The sequence below is a fragment of the Somniosus microcephalus genome, chromosome 30 (genome assembly GCF_052327205.1).
Source record: "Somniosus microcephalus isolate GS21.2 chromosome 30, FLI_Smic_1.0, whole genome shotgun sequence".
NCBI lineage: Eukaryota > Metazoa > Chordata > Chondrichthyes > Squaliformes > Somniosidae > Somniosus > Somniosus microcephalus.
In genome coordinates, this window is record NC_141016.1 from 28,432,570 (window position 1) to 28,452,092 (window position 19,523).

The 19,523-nt window shown below is 48.2% G+C and overlaps 1 protein-coding gene across 2 annotated transcripts in view; it reads left to right on the forward strand.

Annotated features, from left to right (window-relative positions):
* bmp1a (bone morphogenetic protein 1a) overlaps nt 1–19,523 on the forward strand; it is a 282,531-nt gene that overhangs the window by 240,704 nt on the left and 22,304 nt on the right. For both annotated transcript variants that reach the window (XM_085971287.1, XM_085971289.1), the window contains 4 exons: nt 2,490–2,605; nt 3,882–3,984; nt 13,267–13,383; nt 18,262–18,407. In XM_085971287.1, coding sequence (XP_085827413.1) covers nt 2,490–2,605; nt 3,882–3,984; nt 13,267–13,383; nt 18,262–18,407 — 482 coding nt within the window. The remainder of the gene's footprint in view (nt 1–2,489; nt 2,606–3,881; nt 3,985–13,266; nt 13,384–18,261; nt 18,408–19,523) is intronic.

The following is a 19,523-nucleotide window of genomic DNA, read 5'->3' on the forward strand; positions in this document are numbered from 1 at the left end:
ATTGGGGATGCGCAAGATGCCAGAATTGGAGGAGCGCAGAGATCTGGAAGGCTTGTAGGTTACAGAGATAGGGAGGGGTAAGGCCATAATACCACTCCTGTATTAACCTGTTTATCACATATTTTGTGAGTGGCCTGGCTTATTCTGCGTTTTATTTAGTTTTTATTACCATAAATCACACACTGTTAGGTAAGAAACATGAAGCAGGTGGTTGTACGCTGATGACACCCAGCGCTACCTCACTACCTCTTCTCTAGACCCCTCTACGGTCTCTAAGTTGTCAGACTGCTTGTCCGACATCCAGTTATGTCGCTGGGCGGGCTCAACAAGGTCAATCAAGGGAAAATCGCGTGGGTTGGCCACAAATCGATGGAGGCGGGACTACAACCCAAGAAGTGGGAGTCCTGCCTCCATCACGTCCCCATTGACAAAATCCAGCCCTCAGTGTTTGTGAAGGAATTCTCTGTCTCTGGTTGAAGCACCGAAACAGGCGGGGATCTGACGGTTGGGAAATGGATTCAAAAATGTGTTGAATGCAAAATTTGGGGAAAGGTGGCTGATTTGGTCCTGGTTAAAATGTATTCAAAGGATTACATAGGGTGGGATATGTGTCGGTGTAGGCTCGATGGGCCGAAATGGCCTCTATCTGCACTGTGGGGTTTCTGTGATTTCTGTGATACAGCATAGAAACAGGCCATTCGGCCCAACCAGTCCATGCCGGCGTTTATGCTCCACTCAGCCTCCTCCCGTCTTTCCTCATCTAACTCTATCAGCATAACCCTCTATTCCCTTCCCCCTCATTTGCTTGTCCAGCCTCCCCTTAAATGCATCTATACTATTCGCTTCAACCACTCCCTGTGGTAGCGAGTTCCACATTCTCACCACTCTCTGGGTAAAGAAGTTTCTTCTGAATTCCCTATTGGATTTTTTGGTGACTATCTTATATTGGTGGCCTCTAGTTATGCTCTTCCCCACAAGTGGAAACATTCTCTCTGTATCCAATCTATCAAAACCTTTCATAATTTTAAAGACCTCTATTAGGTCACCCCTCAGCCTTTTTTCAAGAGACTAGAGACCCAAATCCTTTCCTGATATGTATACCCTCGCATTTCTGGTATCATCCTTGTAAATCTTCTCTGCACCCTCTCCAGTGCCTCTATATCCTTTTTATAATATGGCGACCAGAACTGTACACAGTACTCCAAGTGTGGTCTAACCAAGGTTCGATACAGGTTTAGCATCACTTCCCTACTTTTAAATTCTATACCTCTAGAAATAAACCCTAGTGTTTTTTTTATGGCCTTGCTAACCTGTGTCACAACTTTTAGTGATTTGTGTATTTGTACTCCGAGATCCCTTTGTTCCTCTACCCCACCTAGACTCGCACCCTCCAAGTGATAAGTGACCTATTCTTCCTACCAAAATGTAATACCTCACATTTATCTGTGTTGAACTTCATTTGTCAATGATATGCCCATTCTGCAAGTTTACTAATGTCCTCCTGTAACTTGTTGCAGTCCTCCTCAGTATATTGACTATCCCCCCAATTTGGTGTCATCTGCAAATTTAGAAATTGTGTTTTTGATTCCTAAATCTAAATCGTTAATGTATATTGTGAACAGCAGTGGTCCCAGCACTGATCCTCGTGGAACACCTTTTGCCACTGTGAATAGCTATTCCTTCAATTCTGTCGCACAGTATTTCGGCTGTGATGTGCTTCAGCTGATCAGTTGAGTGACTTGTGGCTGTAACTAATGTCCTATAGAATCATAGAAATTCACAGCACAGAAGGAGGCCATTCGGCCCATCGTGTCTGTGCCGGCCGAAAAAGAGCTAATCCCACGTTCCAGCTCCTGGTCCGTAGCCCTGTATGTTACGGCACTTCAAGTGCATATCCAAGTACTTTTTAAATGCGGTGAGGGTTTCTGCCTCTACCACCCTTTCGGGCAGTGAGTTCCAGACCCCCACCACCCTCTGGGTGAAAAAAAGTTCTCCTCAACTCCCCTCTAATCCTTCTTGTGAAATCTAGTCTAAATTGTGCGCTGTATGAAGTCACTCGCTTCTACATGTAGGATATAAAACACACAACTTACATACAGTTATAAAATAGCAAAATACTGCAGGTGCTGGAAATCTGAAATAACAACAGAAAATGCTGGAACCACTCAGCAGGCCAGGCAGCATCCGTGGAGAGAGAAACAGAGTTAACATTTCAGGTCGGAGACCCTTCTTCAGAACTTATATATACAGTTGTTGAGTTTCTATTGCAGACTATAGAAAGTCTTGTAAAGTCAGACCAGCGAGAGACTTACTGAAGTCATGAGCTACTCAAAGTGCCAATTCTCAGCCAATCACTCTGTCATTAAAGTCTTGCGTGGCAGATCTGACTGCGACCTCGTGCTCCCTGGCTGGAATGTCATAGTTTGGTAAGAAGGAGATTTACTCTAAACCAAGGAATGATGGAAATTCTTTTCGTTGTGTTCCGACAGCATGTGGGGATACTCTTCAAGACTCCATGGGAAACTTTTCTTCTCCTGGCTTCCCAAATGGATATTCGTCTTTTACACACTGTGTGTGGAGGGTATCGGTGACTCCCGGGGAGAAGGTATGTGTCTTCAACCCTTGTTTTGTTGATCAAAGTCCAGCTCCAAACCATCTGACCACAGAAACCCCCAAACCCATTCACGAACCCCCAAAACACACTCACGAACCCCTAAAACCCACTCACGAAACCCAGAACCCACTCACGAACCCCAAAACCCATTCACAAAGCCCAAAACCCATTCACGAAGCCCAAAACTCATTCACGAAGCCCAAAATCCATTCATGAACCCCAAACTATCCCAATATCACTCATACATACAAATGCTCTTGTACTTGAATCCTAATCATCTGGCTCCTTATCTGTGGGGAGGAGGGGTGAATCAGTTGTGTTTAATAAACATGATTTAAGTGGAGCCTCTCCCCTCGATCAATGCCAGTACCCCTGTGGAAATCCACTCCAATGAGTCACGATTGGAGTTTACTCCTGAGACGGGGCTGATACAGCACAGCCATTCATGCAGTCATCTGTGGGAATATTGCCTCGTAACTTTCTGGGTTATTTCACAACCTGGTGTGCGAAGGAAGATTGCTGATGACGAGAGAAGTAACAGGAAATGGTTGATGTAATGGGAGAGCACATTATTCTCTCACCCCAGGACCACAGCTTTGAATCCAGCTGTCCCTGCTACTGACATGAAAGTCTCTTGTCTGACGGCCCAACATGAGTTGAGTTTGGTGACAAGAACCTCTCTAATGAAACAAGAGGCGGCAAATGTCACTGTGCGCTGAATGGGTACCTGGTGTGGTACTGAGCCAGATAGGGTGGGAAGCACCCAGGCATGGGTCTTGGCCTGCGCTATTGGCTGATTTCAGCGGCGAGTGGTGAGGGATTCACCTTTCTGTCGCTGGGACAGGGAGAGGTAAAGTTCCTGGTCCTGGTTGTAAACCAGTGATGCCTCCTGCAATGCACAAGTGTGTGGATGTTGGGGGAAGGACCTGATTGGACGCCACTCGAATAGCTGGTGGAGACTCGGTGTACAGACTGAAACAGGAAGAATGGCCATTTGGGTGAGGTGTGGTACTGGCTCCAGGTGTGTAGAAAGATATTGGGACATATTTTGACTTTGTGCGATGTTGTAAAATGGGTGATTGTGAATCGGCAGCCCTTTGTACATCTCTCCCCAGCCAACGGTGGAAATAAAAATGGGGAGAAATATATAACGGGCTGGTGATTCGCTATCGTCCGCTATCGCTCGAAGCCAAGATCGACCCCGATGAGTTTTAATCCTTTATTTTCTATTTCAGTGCCATCTGTATCTTGTCTTTTTTTCTTTTAGATTATTTTAAACTTCACGGCTATGGACATGTTCAGGAGTCGCCTGTGCTGGTACGATTATGTGGAAGTACGGGATGGCTACTGGAAGAAAGCGCCACTGCGTGGTAGGAATACACAGACTCTGAACTGTCACCTGATTCAAACCCAGATGTAAACTAGCTTTAAAGGCCAGTTGGCACTGCATGTGTCCTGGCTGGCACAGAACTGTGGAGCGGCTGCCAATACACAGATAGATCCCTCTGCACAGAGCAGTAAGCCTGCCCTTGGTGCTGGTCTTTATCAGTCGGAATTTCTTTTAATTTCTTCTTGTACCGCTGCAGTCCACGTGGTGAATATACTCGCACGACGCCGTATGGTGGAGAGCCCCGTGATTTTGACCCAGTGCCGATGAAGGAACGGCCGATATATGTCCACGTCGGGATGGTGTGTGACTTGGAGGGGAACTTGGAGGCGGTGGTGTTCCCACGCGCCTGCTGCCCTTGTCCTTCTAGGTGGTGGAGGTCGCGGGTTTGGGAGCTGCTGGAGATGCAGTTCCATGGGTGCCCTCAAGTACCTGTCCAAATTGCCAATTTCTCATGTGTGGCCCTAGACAGTAGGGCTGTTCAGTCAAGAGGGGAAAGGCGGGGGAACAGCCAAACCCGATCCTGCCCTTACCCGACGCCCATAAACTTGCATACGTTTCCCAGCAGGAATCACTGCACGGTGTTCAGGATTGGGGACCCTGGCTGATACTTAAACTGGTACTGAGAGCAGTCATAGGGCAACCTCCTGCCGAGGTCAGTGCGGACTGGGTTTTGAGGCTGGCACCTTCTGGCACTTCGATTGGACGAGCTTTTGTTTCTTTTTGTTGAGAAGCCCAAGGCCCAGAGTGCGGAAGAGCGCTGCGGTGGAGAGGAGGCGGTAAACCAGCACCCAGTGGGTAAGGGATGCCAAGCCCGGGTTATAAAAACCTGTAGGGTGTAGGCGGAAAGATGTTGTAATCACAGATTCACCAACCGGCAATGAGTTGAGTTAAAACAGAAAATGCTGGTCAGGCAGCATCTGTGGAAAGAGAAACAGAGTTAACGTTTCAGGTTGATGACCTTTCGTCAGAACAGTCGATTTTCTAAACAGCCTTGTACACTCAGATCTTGTGATTACAAATTCATCCTGTAGGTTTGAGTGAGTTCATAGCACATAGAAACATAGAAACATAGAAGATAGGAGCAGGAGTAGGCCATTCGGCCCCTCGAGCCTGCTCCGCCATTCAATGAGATCATGGCTGATCATCCAAATTCAGTACCCTGTCCCTGCCTTCTCCCCATACCCCTTGATCCCTTTAGCCTTAAGAAATATATCTAACTCCTTCTTGAATATATTTAATGAATTGGCCTCTACTGCCCTCTGTGGTAGAGAATTCCACAGGTTCACCACTCTCTGGGTGAAGAAATTCATCCTCATCACTGTCCTAAATGGCTTACCCCTTATCCTTAGACTGTGACCCCTGGTTCTGGACTCCCCGGCCATCGGGAACATCCTTCCAGCATCTAGTCTGTCCAGTCCTGTTAGAATTTTATAAGTTTCGATGAGACCCCCTCTCATTCTTCTAAACTCCAGCGAGTACAAGCCCAATCGACCCAATCTCTCCTCATACGTCATTCCTGCCATCCCAGGTATCACTGAGGTGCAGCTCCCACTCCTGATTATAACTGTCTGGATTAAATGTCCTGCATGACAGACTTCTTTGAATAATGTCCTGTGAACCCCTCCACTGTCCTGGTTCCTTTGCTGCGGTCGTTCAGTGGGTATATACGCTAGACGGCGTGGTACTCAATCATTCCGCCAGAAGCACCCAAGCTTGATCCTTGGGCCATTCTGACTCGGCAGATCTCAGCAGGTGGGCCGCTGCAACCGGCCTCAGCGCCCCCGAGCGAGCAAGCGAGGGGACCCCTGCTGCCGAGGACAGGTTGGGCTCAGTTCCGAATTGGTCCACCGCCTACAGTCACCGCCCAGGGTCACGGGGGGAGAAGGGGCGCTTGGGTGAGGCAGACAAGTTTGGTCAAAAGCGATATCTCAGCAGGGGTGGGCTGGGAATATTTACTGGGTTCTCACCTCGTTATGTAAAGATGAGAAGTCTGTAGTTTCATGGCCTGCCTTCATTAAAAAAAAATTTTTCCAATCTCAGCTGGATTAATCTCTCGTCCCTTAGTGACAAAGAAAGTGTCTGTGTCTGTGCCTGGTCTGTGTCTGATTATCTGTCGCAACAGAACTCTTGAGTCGAATCTTGTTTAACCGTCTACACATGTTGTTTTTTGCCTCACCTTCACTACATTGAATTCTTTGTGCTTTGTTGTGATGTTCCACTTTTCTGTCGGTCCGACAGCTGCCTGAGTGGCTAAGATCAGCTTCACTCAGTGGACCTGGGACCCTCTCGTTTGTGCCTTTCTCTAGAGCTCATTGGCGGAGGTTGAGTTCTCCGGGGCCGTGCGTGTTCTTTCCTTGCTCTCTCTCCCTCTGTCTCACCACAATGATTCTGAATTTCTAATCTTGTGCATTCGCTGTTGGAAAATACAGAGACACTAACTCGAGGCCCTATCTGCCAGTGCTGATGATTGAGCTGGCTGTTAAAGACCCCACGGCACTATTGGAAGAGCAGGCAGTTCCCCCGGTGTCCTGCCAACATCCCTCCCTCAGTCTTAACTCCTCCAAAAGTAGATTGACTCTTCATTCATCTCACTGCTTTGTGGGAGCTTGCTGTGCGCAAATTGGCTGCCGCGTTTCCTACATTACAACAGTGACTCCACTTCAAAAGTACTTAATTGGCTGTAAATTGTGGTGTATGTAACCTGTTCCACTTTAAGAGAACTTAAGCCTGTTCCACCTTAAGAGATGTACTACTTTCTCTGGCTGCTGTATACGTAATACCGGTGGTGACCACACCGGTATATAAGCACTGTGTAGTAATATTGTATTCAGTATAGTCCCGACCCCCAACCAGTAAAGACCTGTTGAATTTACTCTTGTAGTCTGTGTAGTAATTATCACTATAACACACAGACTTAACAGTGGCGACGAGTCCGATTCTTACCCTGCGGCAGTTATTTCCACGGCGGCTTCGTCCACAGACAGGACGTTGAAGAGAGGTTTCCACCCTCATCACCCTACTGGAAGACACGTCGAGCGGCAGGCATCGAGAAACCGGAGTGCAGAAGACATCCTGACCTTGAAGCCTCCATCAGCGACTGTCAGCTTTCTTCTTTCTACCTTGGTGGTGGGTAAGCCGGGCAGCGACGCGACAGAAAGTCAACCGCGTTGGCTGTACAGATGGGGCTGGGAAGACGGAGGAATAAGGGCGGTGAGATCGATCGCGACCGGAGATAAGGGCCGGGCTGCTTTCGAGCGAGAGGCGCAGTGCGGGGACATCGATCGCGACCGGAGATAAGGGCCGCATTCGGGCTAAAAGGCGCAGCGTCTGGGGAAACTGAAGGCGCGAGAGCCGCGGTGAAGCGGAGACAGCGTCGGGGGATGGTTGAAGACCGCCAAGCGTGGGAAAACCGCCATTTTGTGGGCGGAGGACGACGACAAGAGCGGGAAGCCGCCATCTTGGATAACATAAAAATACAATAAATTGCAACGATGCCTAAACATGGGAACATTAATACCTTTGATAGTGACATCGAAGATTGGGCCATGTATGTAGAACGCATACAAAATCATTGTAAGGCAAATAAAATTCCTGATGCAGATAAAGCACTAACATTATTAAATTTAATGGGTGCGAAGACATACGGGCAATTGAAACACCTGTTATCACCAGATGAACCGACGGATAAGACGTTCGATGAGATTGTTACTGTCCTGAAAAATCATCTAAACCCCACGCCGCTGATGCTAGCGGAACGATTTAAATTTTACGACAGAAGGCAGCTGCAGAATGAAAGCAATGCTGAATATTTGATGGAATTACGTAAGCTAGCAAAATATTGTCAGTTTGGAACGGGACTGACAGAGGCACTACGAGATAAATTTGTGTGTGGTTTATTTAAACAGGATACACAAAAGCGACTGCTCGAGGAGAATGAGCTGACGCTTGAGAAGGCGGTCACTATGGCAGCAGCACACGAAGCCGCAGCGAGAGGCATGGCAGTAATGCAGCTACGGTCACCGGAACTCGGTACAAACAAATTGGGTTTGAGTTCTGTCAAATGTTATCGTTGTGGAAAGACAACGCACGATCAGAACCAGTGTTGGTTTAAAAACCAAGAATGCAGAACGTGTGGCAGGCTTGGCCACATAGCTAAAGTATGCCGGTCAGGAAAGAAGACCAGCAACAAAAAGTCACCGCAAGGAAAATACGCAAAGGTACACAAGGTGACAAAGAACAGTTTGACCGAACAGAAGTCAGATTCAGACGCTAGCAGTAATGAACTGGATAGCTTAAGAGTACACAACGTTGGTAAGGATGCAGATCTCCAGACAATTTGGGTCACTCTTCAGATAGCAGGAGTCCAAGTAAAAATGGAATTGGACACTGGATCAGCATTGACGGTCATGAATAAGAAAGATTACAGAAGGTTATTCCAACATATTCCCCTACAGGATACGGAGATTATATTGAAAACATACACGGGGCAAAGAGTGTACCCCATCGGAAAAATAGAGGTAGAAGTGGTCCACAAGGGCGAAGAAAGCCAAGTAATGGACTTATATGTGCTACCTGAAGGAGGTCCACCACTACTAGGACGGGAGTGGATTAGGAAAATGAATATGGACTGGCACTCCTTGAAGGCACTAACGGTAGATTCCGGGGGAACAGATGTCAAACCTAAACGATTGTCCAGAATATTGGATGATGCTAAAGAGGTGTTCCAGCAGGGACTGGGAACACTGAGAGGAATTACGGCAAACATCAAGATTGATGAACATGCACAACCAAAATTTTTTAAAGCCAGACCGGTACCCTATGCAATACGACCTACTGTTGAAGCGGAACTGGAAGCACTAGAACGTTCAGGTGTACTGTCTAAGGTAGATTGGAGTGAGTGGGCTACGCCCATTGTTCCCGTTATGAAACGTCCTGCGAGCAACAAGCCAGGAGATCCAGGGAAGGTTTGCATCTGTGGAGATTTCAAAATCACCGTTAATCTGGTGCTTCACACGGTGCAGTATCCGCTTCCACGGATTGAGGATATTTTCGCTTCATTGTCTGGCGGGAAACACTTCACCAAGATAGACCTGGCGCAGGCGTACTTGCAGATGGAGGTTGAGGAAGAGTCACGCCAATACCTCACGATCAACACGCATCGAGGGTTGTACCGGTACAATAGTCTGGTTTTTGGAGTGGCATCGGCTCCAGCAATTTGGCAGAGGGCCATGGAGCAGGTACTACAGGGAATTCCAGGCACACAATGTTACCTGGACGATATTCTGATCACAGGTGATGGTGATGAACAACATCTCGCAAACTTGGAACTGGTGCTCAACAGACTGAAAGAGTATGGACTTAGAGTAAATCGGCAGAAATGTGAGTTCTTCCAGAAGCGGATCTCGTACTGTGGCCATGTCATTGACCGGGAGGGGCTTCATAAGTCTCCTGACAAGATTGAGGCAGTTGTAAAGGCTCCCGCTCCGGAGAATGTCTCTCAGTTGAGGTCGTTTCTAGGATTAATTAACTATTACCATAAATTTCTGCCAAATCTATCCATGGTACTGCACCCGTTAAATGCTCTTTTACAGAAAGGGGTACCATGGGAATGGGGCGAAAACTGTAAGAAGGCATTTCGCAAAAGCAAAGAATTGATCACCTCAGAGGAAGTGTTGGCTCACTTCAACCCGACACTGCCTATTCGGTTGGCTTGTGATGCTTCTCCATATGGTATTGGGGCAGTACTCTCACACAAGTTGCCAAATGGCACGGAAAGGCCAGTCGCGTTTGCATCCAGATCATTGACCTCCGCTGAGCGCAACTATGCGCAGATCGATAGGGAGGCTCTTAGCCTTGTATGGGGAGTGAAGAAGTTTAATCATTACCTGCAGGGCCAAAAATTCACACTTCTGACAGACCATCAACCGTTGGTATCCATTTTTAACCCTAAGAAGGGTGTTTCGGTGATGACAGCGCAGCGTCTCCAGAGATGGTCTCTTTTCCTAGGGGCACATCAATATCAAATAGAATTCAAAGGTACGAAACAGCATGGCAATGCTGATGGGCTGTTGCGCCTGCCACTACCTGAAGAAAGTTGACCCTGTTGAGTTATTTCATTCGACCATCATCGAGTGTTTACCAGTCACCAATGCAAGTATTGAAAGAGAAACCAGGAACGACCCGACACTGTCCAGAGTCTACGAGGTGACAGTGAAAGGATGGCCAACACGGGGTGATCCTCTGTTACCGGCATTTTCGGCAAGGCGAGACCAGCTGTCCGTCTGCCATGGTACCTTGATGTACGGGACAAGAGTGATTATTCCTCCCAAGTTAAGGGAAAGAGTTTTAAACGAACTGCATGAAGGTCATCTGGGGGGAGTTAAAATGAAAAGTCTTGCTAGGGCTTATGTATGGTGGCCGGGTATTGACCAACAGATTGAGGAGTTAACGAAAAGCTGCGCTGGGTGCCAAAAAGTGCAAAATGCACCTCCGATAGCACCGCTACACCCATGGGAATGGCCTTCAGCCCCATGGCAACGCGTACACATTGACTTTGCTGGTCCATTCATGGACTCCATGTTCCTAATTGCGGTGGACGCACATTCCAAATGGCCAGAAGTGATCAAGATGAATACCACTACTTCAGAAAAGACAATTGCGGTGTTAAGAACAATATTCGCAAGGAACGGATTGCCAGAACAGATCTGTTCGGACAACGGACCACAGTTTGTATCGGAAGAATTCCGACAATTCTTAAAGAAGAATGGAGTAAAACATTATACCTCTGCCCCATATCATTCGGCGACAAACGGGTTGGCTGAAAGATTTGTCCAGACATTCAAAAAGGCAATTAAGGCCATGAACGATGATCAGATTCCGCTGCAACACAAGGTCGACAAGTTCCTGATGTCATATCGAAACGCCGATCATGCAGTGACTAACCAAAGTCCTGCCATGATGTTTTATAACAGGAGGTTGCGGTCCAAGTTGGACTTGTTAAAACCAAATGTGCGGAGGGAAGTGGAAAACAAACAGTTTCGGCATATTAACAACAAGACCACTCGAAGTTTAGACGTAGGACAACCAGTGTTGGCAAGGGGCTATGGAAATGAAAAATGGCAGTCCGGAACAATTCGGGCCAGACAAGGACCTCTGATGTACACAGTAGATATTGGTCATAATGTGATAAGGCGTCATGCGGATCAACTGGTAGAGTCGAGAGCAAGGGTCGAACCCATGGTTGTGACAGAGACAACTGTGGAAGACGTTAATGAACCTGAAGCATCTACCTCGGCAGGGAATGTACTTGATGATGATGACACCCAATACATTGGAAACCAAATAGAGGAGGCACCTCAACAACAAGAATCAGAGACTACTGAGAGGCGTTATCCAAGCCGCATCAGAAAGCCTCCTGAGAGACTGAACCTTTGAACTGTTATACCTGAAGTTATATATGTATATATGTTATTATGTTATGTTAAATGGGGATATGACTGTTAAGCTAAAAAGGGAGGATTGTGGTGTATGTAACCTGTTCCACCTTAAGAGAACTTAAGCCTGGTCCACCTTAAGAGATGTACTACTTTCTCTGGCTGCTGTATACGTAATACCGGTGGTGACCACACCGGTATATAAGCACTGTGTAGTAATATTGTATTCAGTATAGTCCCGACCCCCAACCAGTAAAGACCTGTTGAATTTACTCTTGTAGTCTGTGTAGTAATTATCACTATAACACACAGACTTAACATAAATCACTTTGGGACGTCCGGTGATCGTGAAAGGCGCTATAGAAATGCAAGTCTTTCTTTTCTTTCACTGTGGGATCATGCTGTACACAAAACAGCGCTTCACGGCCAATAAAAATACTTCTTGACATATAGTCACTGTTGTTATGTAGGCAAATGTGGCAGCTAACTTACACACAGCATATCCCCACAAACAGCGATGAGATGAATGACAATTTAAGCTGTTTTTAGCAATTTTTGCCACACTGAATCCAACACGACTGGTGAAATCAACGAGAAATACGAGTGATCCGGTTGTTGTTGTGGGCCCGATGCAGGAACAGGCTGACCAGCGTTCATGTGCTGAGGTTAATCTGGTTTCCTGCTCTCGCCTTGAACTAGAAAATTTCATTCACTTTGCTTCCAATTTCCACCCTTCCCTCACCTTCACATGGTCCATCTTCGACTCGTCCCTTGTTCCCTTTGTCCTCACCTTTCACCCCACCAGCCTCCACATTCAACGGATCATCCTCCGCCATTTCCGCCACGTCCAGCGTGATCCCACCACCAAATACATCTTCCCTTCCCCTTTCAGCATTCCGAAGGGACCGCTCCCTCTGCGACACCCTGGTCCACTCCTCTATCACCCCCAACACCCCTTCCTCTTCGCCTGGCACCTTCACGTGCAAGCGCAGGAGATGCAACACCTGCCCTTTTACCTCCACCCTTCCCACTGTCCAGGGCCCCAAACACCCCTTCCAGGTGAAACAGCGATTTACTTGTACTTCTCACAATCTAGTATACTGTATTTGCTGCTCACGATGCGGTCTCCTCTACATTGGGGAGACCAAACGCAGATTGGGTGACCGCTTTGCGGAACACCTCCGTTCAGCCCGTAAGGGTGACCCCGAGCTTCCGGTCACCTGTCACTTTAATTCTCCACTTCACTCCCACTCTGACCTCTCCGTCCTCGGCCTCTTGCACTGTTCCAATGAAGCTCAACGTAAGCTCGAGGAACAGCACCTCATCTTTCGATTAGGCACTTTACAGCCTTCTGGACTCAACATCGAGTTCAACAATTTCAGACTATAACCTCGGCCCCTATCCTTTTTTCCCCATTTTTTTCCTCTCTCTCTCACATGACAGCTGTCGATCATTCTGCCAGTGCCATTTACATTTCATCTAGAGCCATCTTTTGTTTCGGAACTTGTCCCATTACAATCTCCTTTTGCCTCTCACCATCATCCCTTTTGTCTCTTAATCTCTCCTGCCTTCCATCCTATCCCAGACCTTCCCTTTTGTTCTTTCCTCTCCTCCCCCCTCTCCCTGCCCCTACACTTGCTTAAAAACCTGTTCCATCTCCAGCCTTTTCCAGTTCTGATGAGGGGTCATCGACCTGAAACATTAACTCTGTCTCTCTCTCCTGACCTGCTGAGTATTTCCAGCATTTTCTGTTTTTATTTCAGATTTCCAGCGTCTGCAGTATTTTGCTTTTGTATTAATCTGGTCTCTGCTCTGATGTGTTGCTCCAGGTCGATTTTGCGGCGATAAAGTCCCACCTTCTCTCATCTCGACAGACAGCCGGCTGTGGATCGAGTTCCGCAGCAGCAGCAGCTGGGTTGGCAAAGGATTCTCCGCCATGTATGAAGGTAACTGGCTTAAGTCAGAGTGGCAATTCCTGGCGGGAAAGGGCCCCTTTCATTCCCTGCTCAGGTCGCAGCCTCGCCTCTGAGGCTGGCGCTCTGAGAGACACGCGGCGGCTTTTGTGGCACTGAGAGCGGAGTGGGACTCGCATCACCTCCGGAGGGAAAGGAAAGGCCGCTGGGGCGTTTTGCTACTTTACTTCCCCGGCCCTTATGATGAAGGGAGGAGGCTCGTGTGGACCAGTTGCGCCGAATGGCCTCTTTCTGTGCTGTACATTCAATGGGTGCTGTCCTGCCAGTTTAAAGGGGAGAGGCGTTGCTCTGAATGTTGGGAAGATATCGATGCATCAGCTGGTGTCCACCTGCCCTTATCCTGATCTTGTCATTCCTGCTGATCCCAAGATCGGGCTGTGCCATCAGTGACACTGTGAGCTGGGAGTGGGCTTCCCTCTGGACACTCAGCACTGTGAGCAACACACCCCGCAGCAGCTGCCAGAGTGAGGTCACTGCGGGACTGGGATTTACACAGTCGAACAAGTTCCCAGGCTACTCCTGTTTGTAAGCTCAAACACAGGAGAAACAGTGATGGGACTGAGAGACACCAGGGCAATACAGACCACCAGTAAACTTTTCAGGGTCACATAGACTGTTAAAATTAGTCCTATTGAAAATACTAAACTTTATATCCAGCTACAACTTTTTCATCCGAAGGCTGATGGAGTTGTGGAGTAAGTTAGCAGGAAGGAGCAGACAGTGTCAGTGGGGGATTGAGAGAGAAGGGATTGAGGGATATGGGTGAGAGGGTGGGAGGGTAGGGTCGGAGGGTAGGTGGGTCAGTGGGTGAGTGGGAGGGTAGGTGGGTGAGTGGGGTGGGTAGGGTGGGAGGGAGGGAGGGTGAGTGGGCGGGAGGGTGGTAAGATGAGTGGGTGGGAGGGAGGTAAGATGAGTGGGTGAGTGGGCGGGAGGGTGAGTGGGTGAGTGGGCGGGAGGGTGGGTGGGTGAGTGGGTGGGAGGGAAGTAAGATGAGTGGAAGGGTGGGTGAATGGGTGGTAAGGTGGGCGGGTGAGTCTGAAACCTGACAGGCTTGTTGGCCCCAATTACGTTTTCCACATCCTAAATGTTAGTTTCGTGTTTTTTTGCCCTCCATGTGTGCCGGAGCGTGTGATTGTTTATTCGTTATACACAGTTCCCACCAGAACGATTGCACTGCCAGGATGAAGACAACACTTCATTTTTTTACAGTGCACGGCAGATTCGCTGTTACTGAGGCCCGCTGTTTGGACCCAGACATCAAGAGTGGTCACGTGGCCAAGATACCAGAGAGTGCCCACCCAGTGCCCCTGGAACTGTAGCTCAGCACTTGTCAGCAGTGGCTGGGAGCAGAGAGGGGGAAGAATACTTTTCCAAAGCTCTACCATGTCAAATCCCAGATACCCATCAGACAGGAAACCTCGTTGATACTCACACTGACACCTTGGCTACTGAAGGAAAATAAACCCAATGATGGTCTCACAGAGACTCCCTCTGCTGGCCACGCGCTTAGCATTGTCCAGCACAACTTTTCAATTTGTAACCCCGGCCTTGTTGGATCCTGCAACCTAGCCTTGGAATATGAGGCGGCGATTTAAACAGGGAGGAAAAGGAAGAGTGAAGTGATGAATAAAACTTTTTTTTTTAAACGTAGAAGAAAACCAGCATATGGAGGAACCTGGGATTGTGATGTGGAGAAGGTTCTTTAGGCGGGTGATAATCAGGCAGTGCTGTGATATTTGTGAGCTACAGGGGTCCTTCGCTGCTGTCGCCCAGCTCAAACTAGCATCGCACACTAAAAGAAAATCACCAGGACTTTTATTTCCTGTGCAGGCAAAGTAGCTGAATGCCAGATGCGGTAGGAATGTGTCTTGTGTGGTACAACTCCCGGGAAATAGCGGAGCATCCTGGAATTTTCCAAAGGGTTTAATTATTACTTCTGTTGCTGTGTTATTTGCTCAGTCTTGTAAAAGAGAACTGTATTTTTAAAAAGCTACTTTGTGCTCGGTTTTATTTCTCCTGCTGATTGGGTTTTTTGAAGGCCTGGCAGCATTTAGAACAGCGGAGACACCGAGAGAGAATTCACACAAAGTCGGGTCTCCACCGTGTGTTTCCACTGCCGAATAGCCAGGAGTGTCGAAGGACAGACAGTGTGATAGTGTGACGAAGACTGCTCAGTCCCTGCAGCCTCCTCTTCTTCCTCCCTGTCCTGGTATATACAGGAACAGGAGGCCATTCAGCCCCTCGAGCCTGTTCAGCCATTCAGTTAGATCATGGCTGATTTGTATCTTAATTCCATTTACCCGCCTTTGCTCTATAACCCTCAATGCCCTTGCCTAATATAAATCTATCAGTAATAACAACAGAAAAGGCTGGAAAAACTCAGCAGGCCAGGCAGCATCCATGGAGAGAGAAACAGAGTTAACGTTTCAGGTCTGGGACCCTTCATCAGTTCTGACAAAGGGTTTCGACCTGAAACGTTAACTCTGTTTCTCTCTCCACCGATGCTGCCTGGCCTGCTGAGTTTTTCCAGCCTTTTCTGTTGTTATTTCGGATTTCCAGCATCCGCGGTATTTTGCTGTTGTATAAATCTATCAGTCACGGTTTTTACATTTTCAATTGACCCCCAGCCTCAACAGCCTTTTGGGGGAGAGAGTTCCAGATTTCCACCACCCTTTGTGTGAAGAAGTGTTTCCAGACATCACCCCTGAACGGCCTGGCTCTAATTTTAAGGTGATGCCTCCTTGTTCTGGACTCCCCCCCCCCACCAGAGGAAATAGTTTCTCTCTCTCGACCCCATCAAATCCTTTAATCACCTTAAACGCCTCAATTAAATCACCCCTTAATCTTCTAAACTCCAGGGAATACAAGCCTAGTCTATGCAGCCTGTCCTCATAATTTACCCCTTTCAGTCCCGGTGTCATTCTGGCGAATCTGCACTGCACCCCCTCCAAGGCCAGTACATCCTTCCTGAGGTGCGGTGCCCATGGATCGCGCCGCCTTTTCCCTGAGTCCAGTGCTCAACTGACTGAGCTTCCCAACACCCAGAGACATTTAGGGACTTGCGATTTTAGGGAAAGAAAATACATTGAAATAAATCTCTGTTGTGAATATAACGTGGCACCGCGTTTTCACATTGGCGATGAGCAGAGTCTGTCCAACTCCTTCCGCACCCTGTCACCTTGAAATAAGGGGAAAGCACCAGGCTTCTGATCAGAGGCACACTGCATGTTTGGAGCTGGGGGAGAGGCACTGGGGCAATTCCCAGATTTGAAGACGTGGAAGAGGAGAGATAACCCACGCCCAAAAGCTGTCTCCCTTCAGTGGTTGCACCTCTGCTCCTGACTTCCCTCTGTCTCTGGTGCTGGGCTCCCACTGTGGAGCATCAGTGAGATCGGGGAAGACTAAGGGCTGGATTTTCATTGAGGAGTCGGGTAGGAGGCGGGACTACAACTTTCGGGGTTGTAGTCCTGCCTCCATCGAGTTGTGGCCAACCCACGCGATTTTGACTTGATTGACCGTGTTGAGCCCGCCCAGCAGGCTCAGCAGGCTAATTAAGGGCCACCCGGCAACAGGTGATGTCACAGATTGACATTTCATCTGTCAAGAGCTTTTGACAGATGAAATATCAACGTTTCACAGCTGTTTGAAGCTGTCAACCACTGACAACCTGTACACTAAGTTAATTCCTTCCTCTCAGGATGATTTAGAGATCTCCCCAGAACAGAAAGCTGAATGCTGCAATTTTTGACAGCTCGCAGCCATTCTGCTTTCTGTGCCGGTGAGATGAGGGACTCCCGAGACCTGAAGGAAGGAAGGCTGTAAAGGTAAGTAAAGGTTAGTAGAACTTCTTTAAACACTTTACACAGACCAAACACACTTACCTCTGCACTAATGCACCCATCACTCACCTGAACAACGGACATCTCGACCCCTCCAAGCCCTTCATCCCGACAGTCCGCCTCCTCTAACTTGGCGTGGTTTGGAGCCGTCGGGAATCCCACACTTCAACATTAAAAATAGGGATTAGGCTAAAAACTGCCTGTTAACTACCTGTTAACAGGCAGTTAATTGGCACTAATCCCCTTCCCGCCTCGGGGAGGCGGGTCCCAGTGCGGGTCCCTTTGAAACTGGCATGGAGGCGGGTTGGGTGCGCGATGGGTTCATGCCCCCCCCCCCCCGATTTCGGGATTTTAACCCCCCGCACACCTCCAATCCCGCCTCCACGGCCCAATGAAAATCCTGCCCTAAGAGTCAGTAGAAAAGACGGAGAAGGTGCTTGTGACATGCTATCTCATTTTCCATTGTTGCTTTGAGTTGGCGAGCTCTTGCCCCAGAAAGACGTGCTGTCCATTGCCCTCTGGGTCAGTGCAGCAATTCTTGCCTCAGTGCCTCTGGACTAAAGCCGCACACTGGGCATTCTCCCAGTTTCCTCCCTGTTCTCCTAAAGGTGCGGACTAACGCTGGGTCCTCAGGCATCAACAACTCTCTGGCACCTCACCCAAGTCTCCATGCCTGAGCCGAGACAGTGTTTGCACGCTGTTCTACTATGGAGGCATCATAATCAAGCCCAGTCCTATCTTCACCCAACATTACCCATACACAGTTTGCAGGAGGCGTTTTTGGACCAATCATAATGCAGGAATCCCGGCTGACTTTTGGCAGGGGCATCGTTTTCAACCAGTGGAGTTTAACCCTTCATTGCTCATGTGTCACTCGGGGTTCACTCCCGGTATTTCATTTTATCTCTCTGGCCAGCCATGATCTGGATCCATGTAGTTATCGATTTGAGTGAGCAAAACCGCATCAGAAATTGTGCTTAGTTTATTACCTTTCTTTTTGTTTCAACTTAAGCCATCTGTGGAGGGGATATCAACAAGGATCTCGGGCAGATACAGTCTCCAAATTATCCCGATGACTACAGGCCATCTAAAGTCTGCATTTGGAGGATAAGAGTCTCTGACAGTTTCCATGTGGGACTAACCTTTCAGTCGTTTGAGGTAATAATTCACTTTTCAGGGTTGGGTTATTTTGCTCAGGGCACGAGTCTCGCACCATGCTAGCAACAGAATTAAGGCAAGGAGGACAGATATGACAAGTGATTAGCTATTGCACAGATCCGCCCAGAAACTGGCACTTTCTCTGCCTTCCAAGTCTCTCTTTTAATGGTACGTTGTGGGACTTGACGCTACAACCGATGAGTGTAGAGGGTTACAGAATGTACGCACCACAATCGATCTCGTGCCACTGTCCCTAGTCAGATGTCACCACAGCAGATCACTTGTCCCTTCGAGTGTAGAGGGTTACAGAATGTACGCACCACAATCGATCTCGTGCCACTGTCCCTAGTCAGATGTCACCACAGCAGATCACTTGTCCCTTCGAGTGTAGAGGGTTACAGAATGTACGCACCACAATCGATCTCGTGCCACTGTCCCTAGTCAGATGTCACCACAGCAGATCACTTGTCCCTTCGAGTGTAGAGGGTTACAGAATGTACGCACCACAATCGATCTCGTGCCACTGTCCCTAGTCAGATGTCACCACAGCAGATCACTTGTCCCTTCGAGTGTAGAGGGTTACAGAATGTACGCACCACAATCGATCTCGTGCCACTGTCCCTAGTCAGATGTCACCACAGCAGATCACTTGTCCCTTCGAGCGTAGAGGGTTACAGAATGTACGCACCACAATCGATCTCGTGCCACTGTCCCTAGTCAGATGTCACCACAGCAGATCACTTGTCCCTTCCCCAAAGGCACTACTCCTGCTGGGATCCAGTTCCTTGGGTGCCGGCCATCCTTCACCACCTTGTCCAACCGGCTATTCTTCTGGTTAGAAACCAGGGTTCCATTAATCCCATGACTAAAGTCAAAGGGGCGAGTTTAGCAATGAGGGCTATGTCCCATTTAAGAATTCATTTTAACTCTTTGAAAATCCCTTTCCAATTTCTAGAAAGCTCGCTTTTTTTCCTTCCCATTTTTGCTCCAGATTTAGAAAGAAAGAAAGGACTTGCATTTCTATAGCGCCTTTCACGTCCTCAGGACATCTCAAGGCGCTTTGAAGCCAATGAAGTGTAGCCAATGTTATAATGTAGGGAAATGCAGCAGCCAATT